The sequence below is a fragment of the Triturus cristatus genome, chromosome 10 (assembly GCF_964204655.1).
Source record: "Triturus cristatus chromosome 10, aTriCri1.1, whole genome shotgun sequence".
Classification (NCBI taxonomy): Eukaryota; Metazoa; Chordata; class Amphibia; order Caudata; family Salamandridae; genus Triturus; species Triturus cristatus.
In genome coordinates, this window is record NC_140593.1 from 1,022,160,959 (window position 1) to 1,022,176,977 (window position 16,019).

Here is a 16,019-nt window from a genome sequence, read left to right on the forward strand (position 1 = left end):
AAACCCATTAGATGGGTCACATTTGTATAAAGCGCAGGTCAACCGGAAGGTTGACAGTGTGCTGTACATCAGAACATTGGGATGCAGGGGGCCCTCTTACAGATGGCTAGAGTCTAACTATGGTAAATAGGTAGTCATAAAACAGCAATTAATGGTTTAGCAAATCTACTCCTCAGAACACACGGACAGATACATTTCTGAGGGTAACCTGGAGCGTGAGGACTGATCCATAATGTATTATCAGGAAGTCTCACACACCCAACCACAGATGTCTTGGCACCTCCAGAAAACACACTTGAAGTGCCTGGAAGGAGAAAGAGGGTTGTAGACGCTGCAGGCAGCATCGGCACCTAACTGGTCAATCATTTTTTTGCTGTGGTCAGGTAACGGCTAAGGGGGGCAATTTATTTATTTATGGTATTTATAAAGTGCAGAATCCGGAAATCCCGGTGCTGGACCTAAAATACTACAAACTTCATACAATACAGAGACCATTAAAGTGGAAACAAGTTGTACTATTGCCTCAATTAGCAATAACGATTGCAGCTGGAGAAGCCAAAGTAAGGGCCCGATTTAGATCTCGATGGACAGGTTACTCCATCACAAATGTGAAGGATATCCTGTTCGCTGATATATACATCCTATGGGATTTATATTTCGGCGGACAGGATATCCGTCACAGCTGTGACTGAGTAATCCGTCCTCAGAGATCTAAACCAGGCCCTAAGTGTTCAACCTGTAGCTCTTCTTTAACGTCCTCTATTAAGTTACCAGATTTCTACTTGACAAATGGCATAAAAAGGCTCATCTATGTGACTAAACTTCACCTGATAACCACAGGTATGCTCATTGAGAACTAATCCAGGCCCGAATGACCACACTGCATAGTTCAATGTGCACTGTATCTTTAGTTGCCTACTTGCCATCAGTAAAGTAAGAAGCAGTAACTGCCCCAACCCTGAAGGTGCACCGGTAGACAGGACATACATTTCTTCCACATGCCAAAGAGGGAGGATTAGGTTTGTGTTTTTGCTAGTAGACGTTTGTACTGTTTATTTTCTGTGTATATGTGGCATGTTCCTCGCATAACGGGCCGTCAGAGACTAAGAAAATTGCCTCTGTGGAAGTCCCCACACAATTGTATGGAGTATAAAATAATGCCCCATCTGAGTGATCAGATGGGAGCATGTGGGCCATATTGATGTTATCCTACTGGCTATGAGCCAATTCCCAATATTTTATGACCTACTGAGGATCACTTAATCCAGTGAAGGTCTTGCGTCCGGTGATCTGTGCAACAGGCATATCCTTATCTTGGATAGTCTGTAGCTCACTTTTTTGTTGTTTTTAGGTCGAGCCTGGGCACCGCATGCGTTGCTCTGCGAGGCATGCTACATTGGAGTATGCACTTGAAGCCCCTCTACCGCCCAGATTTGTCATTGGCTTGTGTCTCTGTCCTTCATAAATGCTGGCTTCTGATTTGTAAATAGTCTTGCTAGTTCCTCCTTAGTACCGCCTTGTCTTCATTTGTAACCTCCAATGAGGACACCCCATTTTACATGTGTTGTTGCTCGGTAGGCTTTTATTACAGCCGCCGAGCAGCATTTCGTTTAATGGTTTTCTGCATGCCATGACACGCTCGCAACAGCTTTATACATTGTTTTTACATAGCACAGCACACAACGCCGATAGTGGCGGCTGTGCCTTTGTTTTACTTGCCTCACCAAATGCAGCCGCATTGATTTTTTAAAACTTTTTTTAATTGCCCCATGACGCACTTACACTTATGTGTCGGCCGTACCACTTTCCTTAAATGAGCAGAGTCTAAGGAATGGGGCGTGGCAGCCATTAAAGTGAAAGCGCAGCATGGGGCACTTTTACAACAAAAAAAAAAACAATTTGTCTGTCAACTTGACAAACCAATGCTTTTTTGTAAAAGCACCCCATACTGTGCTTTCACCTTAATGGCAGCCACGCTCCTTTCCTTAGATACGGCTTGTCTAAAGAAAGGGACAGAGCTGATATTTAAGTTAAAGCGACGCATGGGCATTTTCACTAACTAGTATTTGTGCAATAGGTGTCGCATTTACGTAACTCATGGAAATGCGTGACCTATTGCATTGCAAATGATTAATTTTATAGAGGTTGGTCATTAGAGTCCAGCAGTGATGCCACTGGTACCAACCCTTATGTTACAGGCAGAGGCATCGGAGCCAGAGACACCCGATAAACCAGGTCTGAGGTGCTTGCACCAAGAGAACTGCAGGCCAGGGGCGACTGGTTGGTAGTAAAGACTGCCAACATGTTTTCTTGAAAACATTGAATTTGCGCTTGTGTAGCTCCAGAAGGACTCATTCCCACTGAGCCCCATTTTGCTTAAAGGGTTACTTGTTCAGACTATATATAAAAACAGTATGTTCTTCACTAGATCTTTTAGTATTTTCTTTTTTTTTAACAAACTTTTTAAACTTTTCTACATACGAACCAGAAATCTACAGTTAGAGCCTCCTTGCAAGCTACTGCTATATTCATCAATAAAATCTTCAAATCTTCACATAAGGTGGGTGAGAGCAATTCTACAAGTAGCAACAGATCAGTGGGACAGTTTGATACAGATTAATATTTAGCCTGTAAGACATCTTTGTACTCGTCTGCTTTTTATGGTGGGGATGCCCATCCTTCCTTACACAAAGATCTTGGCAAACTGCTTCTCACAGGTCACAGACATTCCAATTTTTAATGCTACTGCTTTACGAGGTCGAAAAAGTCTAGCCTCGCTCTCGTATGGCCCTTGGCGACATGTTGGCAGAAAAATCCCAGTAGGCTGCGTCATGCGTCATACTAACGAAAGCACCACAGTTACTAATAGGAAAGGTCTGTACTGGACATTTGAAGACAAACAGACAGGTCACCTAATCTCAGGAAATTAAACAGAAAATAGTTGTATAAAACGTGAACAACTCGCCTCAATGGGGAGAGGTGGCACCTTTATTGACCTATTTTGCCACTTACAGTTAGGTCATGAATCGGTGACTGAAACTCCTGCAGCACCACCTGGGCTGGTGGAGAAGAATATCGGATCCAGAATTCGAAAGGTCTAATTTAGCGTGCATTAAAATAGTGGCAGAAACTGAGTGACCTATCCTGGTTTACCTCTGGTCATATTACTGTGGAAAGGTAGTGTCAGTTACAAACACAGAGATGTTAGTAAGAAAGGAAGATTCAGAAATGCCTAATTCAACCAAGCTCCTTAGTAATAAGTTTAGATTTAAAAATTGTACTCCATTCCAGATTCAAAAATTTCCCAAACCAGAGGAGATATGCTTTTACGCTTAGAATGTCTTACACACATTTTCAGCCTCACATGCAGGTAGCACAATAGTATGATCGGCCCCAACTGCGTGCTTCAGGTATACCCAGAAGACTGGATTATTAATCTTCATAATAATATAGATAAAGGAAAGCCCTGCTGGCACCTTTTCTTTCCTCGACCCCACTGCAGCAACAGGAACGCAAGCCTGCTATATTTAAGAATTACATTTCACACAATACATATCATTCACTTTTCCCAATTAACAGTAAATAAATGACAAACTACACCATCTCATAAAATATTTTATTCGGAGTGGGAAGGGGGTTTTAACAAGATAAATCATGCAACAGCTCAGTAACAAACCAAAAAAAAAAAAAAAAAAAAAAAAACGATTTGTAAAATATAAAGAATGGTAACTGGTGCTGTTGAATTTGAAATGGGAACAAAAATCATGAATTCTTCAAAAGGGGCACATCATCAAAAACCACATGAAGCTGAACATGAAGACATCACGTTAGAGGCATTAATTTCAACGCCTCAGACAATGTTTAACAATGCTCATCACTTCGTATAGATTACTGCAAGTCACATCTACCCCAGGCTAATGTCCCTGTGACTAGAACGACACATCATTGATAATAATGAAACAGGTCCCGATAAGAAGAAAAAAATCTAAAATAATTCTCAAAGTGAAAATAGTCATTCAAGGATAACACTCAGTCACCGATGCCATTTTATCACTGCTGCAAAGATAGCAACCTGAAACCTCTCACCACCGCAGACACATTCTTGTCACGCTGCTATGACATACCTTAAAGGTGGGAAGTGCACAAATGGTGGCAAGGCATTACCTTTTCATTTTAAATTCAGTTAGCTCTGAAAGGCAAATTTAAGATGAACATTTTAAAGGAGAGGGTGAAGAATTCAGATTAAACTATGCGCGTAAATGGACCGTGTTTTGATACCTTTACGGACAGCATAAGAAGCGTTCAGTAACAAACACCACACATTACGGCAAATGTTTTGGTAATTTTCAAAAAATTACAGGCAAATAGACCAACATTTTGTGAGAAGAAACTAAAATAAATACAGTGGAATGGATAAACGTAGGAACTTGGAAAGACTTATCGAACAATGGCGTCCAATAGGTGATTTTTATTTTACCCATGTTGAAATAGTGTGTTTGCAGAGGACAAAAGCAAATACGTTTGCACTTAATCCTGGGTGTAAACTGTGCAAAAACTCACTTTCGGAATTATTCAACTGAAACTGCACATTGACTTTATCAATACAGCACAAGTTTCTTAAGTAAAAAAACCTTTATACATTGTAATAAAAATGTGAGAAGGCAAGATGCGAAACACAGAAAGCTGCTGGTTGCCTCGTGTTCGTACAGTACCGCCGATGACTTGGTTCACCATAAAAATAGTAGTGAAGTTGACTTTCTGTCTCAGGCATCTTGCACCTTGCTCGTGATAAAGATAGTTCTGTCCAAGCCCCTTCAAAGGGCAGAGGCTGGCGACGAGGATCTTTGGCACTTACGCTGGCAAACTCAGCTTCTTTCCCTTTAATACTAAAATAAAAACATAAAACAATTCAATATAGAGTATAAAACTGTCGGAATCCTCATACTAAATATTCAACATGACCCAGTAGCGCAAATTGACTATAAAGAGTAAGGATGAAGACTCCAATTTCTTCACATGAACTATTTCATTTTCCCTAAAAATGGACTACATTTGTTTGCTGTACTAATTTTCTTCGGTTTAGCAAAAATAGAACAATAACCTCAAACTAAAAACAAGATTAGAAAATTGATAAAAATCATTGGACAGAGCAACTAGCCAAGGAAGAAAGTGGCAAAATATCAAACATGACCTATAAAAAACATGTACATGAATGTAGAGACAACTAAAGCGATATAAAGAGAAATCAGAGGTAGAAAGGAGACATAATAAAACAGATGGAATACACAAGACCCCCTGGCAATTCCGGGGTAAGTGTAAACCTGATCTTACACAGGTTAGTAAGTGGTAGGTTTTTTTTCTATTCTCCCCCAAGCAACATCTGTGCCATTTTAACACGTTTTAAATAGACGCAAGTTGAGCAATGCCAGACAACATTAATCAGCAGCCTGAGGACATCTATCCAATACCGCTCTTGCCAATAGCAGCCAATTGACAATACAAAAGCTGTTTCCAAACTGAGAACAAACCCATCACCCAAGACAACAGGTTGACTGCCATTGCATATTAAAAAAAAAAAAAAAAACTCATTTGTCAGCTGGAATACCCTCTCTTAGGTATTTGGAAGCACTGAGTACTAAACCAGCATGTAGGCTAAATTAGCACTGCCAGAGCAGCATTAAGGTCAACTAAAAGATGCACTTATGCCATGCTTAAGCATTCTATCAGATGATTTTTAAAAGTCAAATAGTTTGGCACTCCTGTAGCGGAAGGTTTGGTATTTTCAGAAGCATTTTTCATCCATAAAATTATTTTATCTAGAGAGCTTGAAAAGAAAAAAAAACTCTCGCGGAGAGACGATTGTTTTTGCTACATTGTCCAAGTCTTTTACGAACAGTCACTAATCGTTGGAGGTTACAGAAAGATTTGAGCCTGCTGGCCTGTGAGGGAGAGAAATGTTCCAAGGAAATGTGAGATATTACATTACAGATTTTAAAATATTGCATTAATTTAGTTGGATAAATTGAATCCTCTTTGGACACTCTCAAAACTGGTCATAATAAAGTCTTGCGAAAGTATAAAAGAAAAAGAAAACTGTCACCCATGAAAGAATGAGTGAATCTGATGTGGTCAGAAAACACAATTATCCTTCAAAGGAGAATATCAGTCAGTGTTCTTATAATGTGGGCGACTTGACTAAAAAAAGATTATATATATATATATATAAATTATAAATGTCATGAAAGAATGGAGAGATTCAGGAACTTCTTGACAGGGGTTCCTTACACCAAAGTCACAAAGATATATGTAGTAAATTCTACTAGTTCGGCCCTAGCCCTTTGATGTGTGTCAGTTGCAATTAAGTTTGGTGCTTGTTATTTATCCAGATTAAAGTTTACTGTAATAATAAAGTTAACCCCTCGAGATAAAGGGTCTGAAAAACGAGCTAATTCAATCGTCAGGCTGATCCATATAGGCAAGACATCAAAACGTACAAAGCTTTAATTATCATCGCTGACTTCACATTGAAGGACAGCTCTGCCAAGACTGGCAATGTCACTTTTTCTGCAAAAAACTAGTATTGAAAAGGATTATAGTATTCACTCTGGAATTAAGTTTGTGAACCGTAAATTGTCTTGAGCTAACAATTTTCACTGCTTACCCTTCAAGTGTTTTCACAAGTACCCAAAATCAGTTGCAAAGATTGATGGTAACATATTTCCTTTTGGGGGGTAGAGCCTAGCTGGACTGTTAGATGGTACACGCATTAGAGAGGCTCTGCCGGCCGAAAACAAAATCCTCCAAGGATCCTGGCCATAGCGGCCTCATACACAGATTCCCCGCAGCGGCTGCTGTGTGACGCCTCGGTGCACCTGCCGGTGGGGTTTGGCAGCGCTCTGGTCGCGTCTGCTCCTGGCATCTCGGGAGATTGGACTGTAGCATGCAGACACCAGGGTGCGGCCTGGGCCACATGGGCAAGAAGGCAGCCTCCGAGGGGAGTTATAGGTGGGCGTCACTGTACGCTCAGTGGCAGATACACGGAGAGGGTGGGGGTATTGACTACTGTTCTATCCTTTGCCTAGCTGTTGCTTCCCTGGTGCCTGCCCCCCTCCCCCGGACCCCCAGGCGCGGCCAAGCTCTCATACCTGGTCAGCTGCACTGTGGCTGGCCACGTGTGCGGCCTGGACAAGCCTGCATCGCTCCGAGGCAGCTGCGGGTGCCCCCGGAGGAGACCAGCCCCCCTAACGCATATGATATTGTGTTGCCGTGGGATCGTCAAGGTAGTCTGCCTGGGCGCCGACACGCATTATAGGTGGAGTTTTAGCCCGACTGGAGGGGCCCCTGCCCTGCAAAGCCTGGTGAGGGCACTTCCATTTTCAAGCAGGCCCTCCGGGGTGTGCCCTGATCCGGTCTGCCGCGGGGGTCACATATACAATACGACAGGGCACACTGCCCTTCTCATGCTACAGGTCCCGCTCACTCCCCCCCTGATCTGGCGCTCAGAGGGGCTTTGCCATTTGCACAGAGCTGCACGCGGCCTTGCTCACTCTGATCTGCTTTGCTGCTATTCATCACTGTGCTGCTATCACTGGAGCCCCCTTTCCTCACGCAGGTTGCCCAGAGATCCTGAGCCTCCTGTTGAACCCCCCCCACCCCCTATCCCAAGTGTGGCGGGGCTCTTCAGCGCCATCTGCCAGACCTCAGTCTTGGCACTCATGTGCGTCTCGATTCCTGTCGCCTACAAATGAACACTGCTCACCGCTTGCCTGCACATCCAGCTGGTTTCAGGCCCACTCCTCTCACGGCACAATAATGGGGAAACATGAAGCTCGACAATCAAAACATACCTTTGAGGGTAATCACCTTAACCATCCGGTGGAACAAGAGCAGAGATCTCTCCAGACCGCTCTGAGTGGTGGGAGGCGGTGGATGGGCAGGCGCCCAGCAATATTTTGACCTCAAGGAACTCTTAGTTGATATAAAGAACAGCCTTAAAGCCATCAATGCGAAGTTCGACATACTTACCAGCCTGGATCAAGTAAAGCAGCACATGGACAGCGAGTTCCAGGCGAAATACCCTCAGAATCACTGGGATCCCAGAGGCTACAGCAGTAACAAAATGGAAGACTTTGTAGAAGCCATGGTCCGTGAACTATCAGTGAAGCCCTAATCCTGGTTTTCATAGTGGAGCGGGCAAATTGCTCACTGATGCCATGCCCCCCCCACCCACCGGGTGCACCGGCTCGCCCCATAATCGCATCACTTTTGAATGACAAGGATCAAGATGTTGGTCTATAGCTAACACATGAGCACCGGTTGACTCAATATCAGGGAAATGAACTCTCCTATCCTGATTTTACCCTGTCGGCCCAGGCTGTCCACCGAGAATTCCTGCCTACTAAGAGACTGCTCCAAAAAGCTGACATTCCGTATGCTCTCCTTTACCTGGCCAAACTACGCATCCCCTATGGCGGTAAACCTTTTTTCACGGATGCAAATTCAGCCCTTAAATTCGCCAAATATTTTATCATGAAAGAGCGGTCACCTAGACGCTCGCCGCACTACTCCGACACTATCCCCCTTAGTGACCGTGACTAACGGTTTGATATATTGGTGCACCGTAGGGCCTGAGGTTGCACTGCAGGACTATGGGGGCCGATGTGCCCACCACTCACGCGCCATCAGCCTTGGGATATGAAGAGAGATTGGGGATCCGGCAGGGGCCGCAACACTCCCCCCACTAGTCAAACAGATACTGAAGTCCCACTGTGTATCACCCTTGGGATAATGACTTTCATTCAGCCACCCTGAGATACTTTGGTAGGGATGTTTGTTCGGCTCTTCTCCACCTCCCGCGAGCTTTCCGGGACTTGCTACCGAGGTTATGTGGGGATGCTGGGGTGAGGGGTGGGTGGGTTTTACTTATTTTGACTTTGTTATTTTCTCTCCTCACAGGGTCCCTGCCAAGGTTTGCGATCACATTCCCACCCGTCTGCACACTGTATACTCCGCAAAACATTCTCAAATCATTCATATATCCTTGCCACACCGTGACACAGTCTACAAAATGCCTCATTTGGAATATTCACAGACTCAATGATCATAGAAAAACGTGCCTTGTTCACCGCCGCTGCAATCCTGCCCCTAGGACATTTGGGAACCTTTCCTCTCATTTCTACTCCAAACCCCCCCCCCCTCTCTCTCTCTTAGAATCGCAAGAGGCATGCTCCAGAGACACTTTCGTCCAGGCTCGTACTGGTTTGTCTATTCAACTGAACTGAGTGGGCTTCCACAAGGCTACACCTTGTAGACTGTTTTGTATGTACTTGTGCATCACGCTGAAATAAGTGACTTCTTCCTTACTGGAGGGATCCGGTCGCAACTGCCTCGTCGTTTTTGTGGTAAAGCATATGGAAATGTTCTGTACGATTGCATTGCTGTATGTACTACTCTGTTTCTGTGGGTCCTTTACCCCTCACGCCCTCCCTCCCTCTGCCACACCACCATATACCCCCTCCCCTTTTTCTTTTTTCTGTGCTGTTATGGTTGTTTTATCTCACTTAACTGAGATTTTAAGGAATTGGACACTAACAGCCCTGACATTTTAGGGGTAAGGCTAAACAATGGCAAGGGCAAGTCCATTGACATTTTCAACGTGTATGCCAGAAGCACCAGAGGAGGTAGCTCTCCAACTTTGCATGCCCTGGATCAACTATTGGAAGCTAGACAGGATGGCCACTCCCTAATAGTCGATGGTGATTTTAATGTGACATTTGAACAACTAGACTGGGCAGAGTCTCATGATGTGAGTGAGGAGGACAAAACATGGATGGAGCCACCTCTGGTGCTTATCCCCATTAAAAAATGGTCGAAAGCAGCATTACAGCTGAACGCCATTACTTTAGAACACAGGCTAAGAGTCGCAAACGGGAGAACCAGCTCCGACAAAGGAGGAGGGATGACCTTTAGCCGACCTAAAGGGGCGAGTAGGATTGACTATCCCCTAGTAGACCTCAGATTATGGCCCCTGGTACAGGACATGGTTAACATCCCGCCTTGTGACAGTGACAATAATCCCCTTAGCCCGACTGCTGAACATCCATGGAGCGAGACGGCAAAGGTCGGATTGATTGCATTGAGTATCAAAGAGGTAATCCGCTCCAATAACAAACGTTGGCTTAAATGGCCTGCCGTCATGGCAGACGAAACCAAGATTACATTGATCATAAACGACCTAGGAAAGCACCTAGAGACCTTGGGTGTTGAGCTCGACGATTTTCCCAAAACATTTGCTTGTAGCAGCTCACAAAGACTTTTGACCACCTGAACAGTTTCTTGCTCGTCAATGGCCACAAGACCGGGTCAAAACAGGGTAGACTATTGGGTTCCAATTTATGGTTTAATAGGGAATGTAGAGCGTCGAGAGGGAGACTGACCATAGCCATTAGAAATAGGGACGCACCAAGCATTCGCGTAGACAGCAGGAAGGAATACAAACAAGCACAGGCCAAAGCGAAGAGAGAATGGGACGAAAGGAGGTGGGAAGATCTTGGGGAGGCCATCCATCATCCAGACAGCAGAAAGTTCTGGACCCTTTTGCCCAAGGGCAACTTTGAAAGATCACCCCCTTCGGCCAACAATATTCCAGCCGTAGAGTGGCATAAACATTTTAGCGACCTCTATTCTCTCATTGGAACGTATGACAAATCAGTTGTTCCAGGACATAGGCTTCCCAGCGCGTACTCTTTCATTCTCTAGAGAGGAAATGTTGTCCTCCCTGGACGTAATTGTACCTGCGTAAGCCCCAGGCCCGGACGGCATTCCAGGTGACCTTTTTCGAGTAGACAGGGAAAACTGGGCTACATATTTTATGATATAGTCCAACAATATAGCTGGTGGGGAGGGGAGGGAAGGGGGGGTGTTTCGGAATTCCCAGATTTGTGGAAAGGGGCTGAAGTAGTACCCATCTTTAAGAAAGGGGACAGACCGATGCCGTACTACTACCGACCGATCAGCTTGATCGATTGTGCCCAAAAGGTCTTCTGTCCCTCTGTCCTGGTTAAAATCCAGCACTGGATGGATGAGAAGGACATCCTCTCTCCACTCCAAGCAGGATTCTGGCGTAAGACCAGCACAATGGATCAAGTATTTCGCTTAGTCATGTTATACTGGAAGGTTGTTGTCTTGGGCAAGGGAAGTCTATACCTTGCCTTCATGGATTTAAAAACCGCATTCGACCTTGTGCCCAGGGACTCATTATGGCAGGTGCTTAGGGATATGGGGATGCCTTTGGAGATCCTGGAAATATTAGTTAGGTTGCATGATGGAAACTATGCCCGGGTGAGGTTGGGGAAACCAGGGACAACTTACCGAGCTCATCACGATCCAGCAGGGGGTCCGCCAGGGATGTGTATTAGCTCTAACCCTTTTCTCCCTGTAAGTCAACCAGGTAGCAGACTTTTTGTGCACCCTACCAGCTGATACACCATCTCTGGCGAACAAAAACAATTGCTACACTGCTAAATCGCCGACAATACCCTATTGGTTTCCAAAACTCCAATGGGTCTCCTAAAACTTTTAAACCACTTTAAGACAGTTTGCGAGGAGAGGGGCTTGGTCATTAACACCACCAAAACCGAGCTAATGATGTTCAACCCGCACTAATCTTTCAAGGGAAACATACTCCTGGATAATGTCCCGCTTGAGAGGGTCCGCTCCTTCGATTATTTGCGTATTAAATTATCAGAGGGAACAGCTTGGAAGAGACACTTAGAGAAGGTTTTCTTGAAATTTACCCAGGTTACTGGGGCTTTGAGGAGGGAGCATTGCTTGTCGCATACCAGGCCCGTAACTCCTGCTCTTAAATTGTACAACTGTAAGGCTGTGACTAGTGCCCTTTATGGGGCGGAGCTGTGGGGCACAGCACCCTCTAAGGAGCTCGTAGCTGTGGAAAACAAGTTCCTTAGGAACCGGATATCCCTTCCCCTAAGCACACCAATTCTCCCTCTCAAGTTTGATCTGGGTATTAAGTCCATCAACGAAATCGCGAGGCTCCGCCTATTGTTGTTTTGGCATAGATTGGCCTCCACCCCTGATTTGGCACATTATGCAGCTGCTTTTTGCAACATCTCTAATTTGGACACCGCAAATAAAATTGTCTGGATTAAACAAGTAAACGCCCTACGGCCTAGTATTGGTTTGCCAATTCAGGCTATTAGCCACCCACCTTCATACTCAAGAAACAAAGTAAAACTTCTGTATTGGGCGTGGGTTGACGAGAACAACTTTCGGAAAAGCGATCCTGACCGATGCTTTCACTGATCTGAAATCTAATTGCCACCTAGAAAGCTATTTCGATATCATCAAGGTGCCAGCCGACAGGTAATTAGACACTGCAGCTTACCAATTAATGCTTTTACTAATTCCTGGCAGAATAACAAACTCCAACCTAAGGGCTGTTCTTCCTGTCCATGTGAATCTATTGGGCATGTACTTTTGTCCTGTAAAGCATACGTAAAGCCAAGAAGCAAATGGTTAGCTCCTGTGTGCAGACAATTAGGGACACGAAGCTCTAAAGACGTCCTACGAATATTAAAATCGGATGCTAGACCTCTTTTTGCCTGTGACACTGCAAACTTTTTAGGCCATTTCTGGGCGATTAGAAGGAGGGCACAATTAACAGGATCGACTGGTGTGAATAGATAAAAACAGACTGTACTGACCAATTAATGCTGCTATTTTATACTCCTAAATAATTGTTTTTATAGTTGCATTTTATGTATTTTATTCTGTCTATTGAGACTAGTGCCTTGCTTAGAGAAGGGGCAATTCTTCTTTCTGCTTAATGTGCGGGATATTAACCCGGAAACTGATTTACACAAATTTTGATGATGCACTTGCACTTTAGCCCCATAATCATGTTAGAGAGACCAAAGTTATGAATTGTGTGGCACTGTTTTACTGATATGATGTCAATGTAATTTTTTATATTATGTCAACTTAAGCGCTTTTATTCCTTATTTGCACACTTGACTTCCGAAATGCTCTTTTGGTCTAAAATGACACACTCGTGATCTGTATGGTTGCTTCTTTTATGGTTTGTTTAGCCGAAATAAAGCATTTGAATGGTTCTTGTACTGTTCTTTATTATCATAAATAGCAATAAAAGTACTAATAAAAATTAAAAATGTATTTCCTTTGAGAACTGGTTTTGCTGTTTTCTAGATAATTGAATAATGCATTTACTCAACTGCAATCATTTTCTATTTCTATTTTACTATTGTACTTCAAGTCTTATTTCCATGTCTGGCATTTCCAAGTGAGCATTCCCAATTGAACTAGCTCGGCACCTTAGATCGTCTCTGTTGATCTCTTTTCCAGGACTACATTACTGGGGGAGAGTAACCAGCCCTCTCCATATCTAACAAAATAATTAGGGAAATGAATAAGGGAGTAAAATGATCAAAGAGAGATTGCCCTGGTGCACAATGCTATATTATTTTTATTAAAGGTTGAAAAATATCTCTTGGCCTGCCACCTATCTTCAAAGGTCTTTTAGTTAAGATTGAGCTGGGAGAAAAGCAGTCAATTTGATTGTTTGCTGGACCTTTCAGCACAACGAGAAACTGCCAAGACAAACCAAACTAAGCAGAGGCTTTTTAAAACTAGCTTGATTCCTGAAAGAACCTCCTTAGCCACTGTGGATCTCTTAGGAGTAGTCCCAAAGCTCTAATTTGGAAAAGGGATTCCCAGGAAGCTTTGGTATATTCTAGTGTGTTAGTTATCTTGTTACCTTTTCATATTCTGATACTGTGACTACTTTGTTTATCCGCTTTGCACATAAAAACTACCTGTTTGAGCAGACTCATAATGGGTAGTAGCCTTCGACTTAACATCCAGCATACCTGGTCTCATCTCAAACTCTGCTGTGCAAGCAGCCAATGCAGAATATTGTTGTTCCATAGTCCAAGAGTTGTTGCCCAAGTCAGCTGCAATTTTTGCCATAATCTGACTTTATGCTGCTGTACTCCTCAGGGATCATGGCATTGCCTGGATTACATTTGAAAGTTGAGAAAACTTTGTTGCTGGTTTATCCAGATGTGTTCGGTGCTCATGAGTCTCACTTCAAGGATTCAGTGATGTCTGGTCAGTCTACATTGACAGGGAGGTGGGTAAAGAGATCTGGGACCCCATCCAAATCCTTCCTGATCAGAGCATGTCAAATCTTGCTCATATGAATCAAGTCTGGGCCCGTCAGTATTGGCTTTTTTGATCCTTTTGGGAATGGTAGGTGGCCTCAACATATCCTCTTTCTTTAATGTAGTTGACTGTGGACTTCACTTTCCTTTCTTACCAAGGCATGCCAAGCTGTGTGATGCAGCAGCAACAGAATAGGGGATGACGGCCTTGGACCTTGGTAGAGGTCGCCCACATCACGGTAGGATTATCTGTCTGCTTGGTTGCAGCTATGTGTCATCTTTAGTGGCTTCTTTCCAGGGTTTCTGCTTGAATATTAGTGGTTTACCGACAGGGCTCTATGCTGTGCCAATGTGTTTGACAAGACAGCTCAGGGTTAAGGGAAACACTAGGAGAGAAGGCATCTAGTGTGCCTTCCACAGAATCAGTTGATTCAATACTACAGCTAAAACCAGAATGTGACAGATTCCAATATACTATGTAAAGTTAGTATTGTTCTGTAATATTTTCTAGAAGAAAAACTGGTCCTGTATCAAACAGCTGTTTTGTACCCGGCTGAGAAATCCCAACTGTTAATTTTAAGGAACTTTATGCAGTGGGGCCTGCTGATGAACACTATGCAGCCAATTAAAGACGGATGTAATCGCCTGCATTCTGAGCCTCCCAGATAGCAGTAGCACGGCTTTTAAAGTTGCATCCTACAGCAAGCACATCGTAGCACCTTCTGGAAAGAAAATTGCGCTGGCTTCATTCTTCTCATGGTTTCGCCTATGCAAGATCTATTGGCTGTCAATTTTTTAAATTTTTTTTTTTAATGTTGAACAGCGGTGCGAGCTGCTGTGCTACATAGAAGTAAAAAGTGTTTTCAATAAAAGCAATATGACACGACCAGACCGCCATAGCGCTTTTTGTTTTTTTTTTTAAACTTAAAGCTATGCAAGAATAAAGTTAAAATTGTTATTTTCCCTATACTTAAAATGCAGTTTATATTCTTGATCAAATGCCCTTTGCAGTTGACAGAGTGTCAAAGTGTAGCTAGCTGGAACACGGAGCATGGAGAGGTTGTGACGTTACAGCCTGAGCTGCTGACTTTGAAGCAGGGGAAACGGGTTAGAATCTCTGCACCGGCTCAACATCCTGTGATTCTTGGCAAATCACTTAATTTCCCTGTCCCTTTAAAAATTAACGTGTCCTTGTGTAATGTAACTAGTCACTAGGGTGAGGTCAATTATACAGACAATATGGGTGCGAAAATCAATTTACTAGAGAAGTAACCATTAACCCTTCACAAAACTGGTTTCCTTTGTGAGGAATTGCACAGCAAAGCAGGAAAGTCTAAGACTGCAAGTGTGCCATTCTGTAGTTAATTACATACAAAGGTTTAAAGCACCACTGTGTCCTAATCTCAGCTGAGAGTCCCTGGATAACGAGTGGGAAGGTTTGTAGGGCCAATACTCCAGAAGAATAGAAGATACTTGAAATAGTGTGCTGATCAAGGTTAAGGAACACATGGTGACACGATGGCTGAGAAAGTGTACACGTCAACATAGTGTGCAGCGATTTTGAGAGGCGAGTGGTCAGGCAAGATTTCTTGTTATAGGGTCACAAGAAAGTGCATCCACTCCCAGAGAAAGTCTAGTATCATTCTACAATGAGTAACGCCTTGCTTTTAACAAAAGCAAAAGAGTGGGACTCATTAATGGCCAAGAATAAACAGAGGTGCCGTGGACATAACAAGGCTTGTCCAAGCAGGAAAAGATGTTACCAAGTTTATTATAGTGGTAATTATTTTTGCAAGCGGCTGACTTGGGTATTGCAGAAGA

At 43.6% G+C, this 16,019-nt stretch overlaps 1 protein-coding gene across 1 annotated transcript in view; it reads right to left on the reverse strand.

The window, feature by feature from the left end:
• Positions 1 to 3,602: 3,602 nt before the first annotated feature.
• KDELR2 (KDEL endoplasmic reticulum protein retention receptor 2) overlaps positions 3,603 to 16,019 on the reverse strand; it is a 68,543-nt gene continuing 56,126 nt past the window's right edge. The window contains exon 5 of the mRNA XM_085629028.1: positions 3,603 to 4,886. Coding sequence (XP_085485154.1) covers positions 4,852 to 4,886 — 35 coding nt within the window. The 3' untranslated portion in view covers positions 3,603 to 4,851. The remainder of the gene's footprint in view (positions 4,887 to 16,019) is intronic.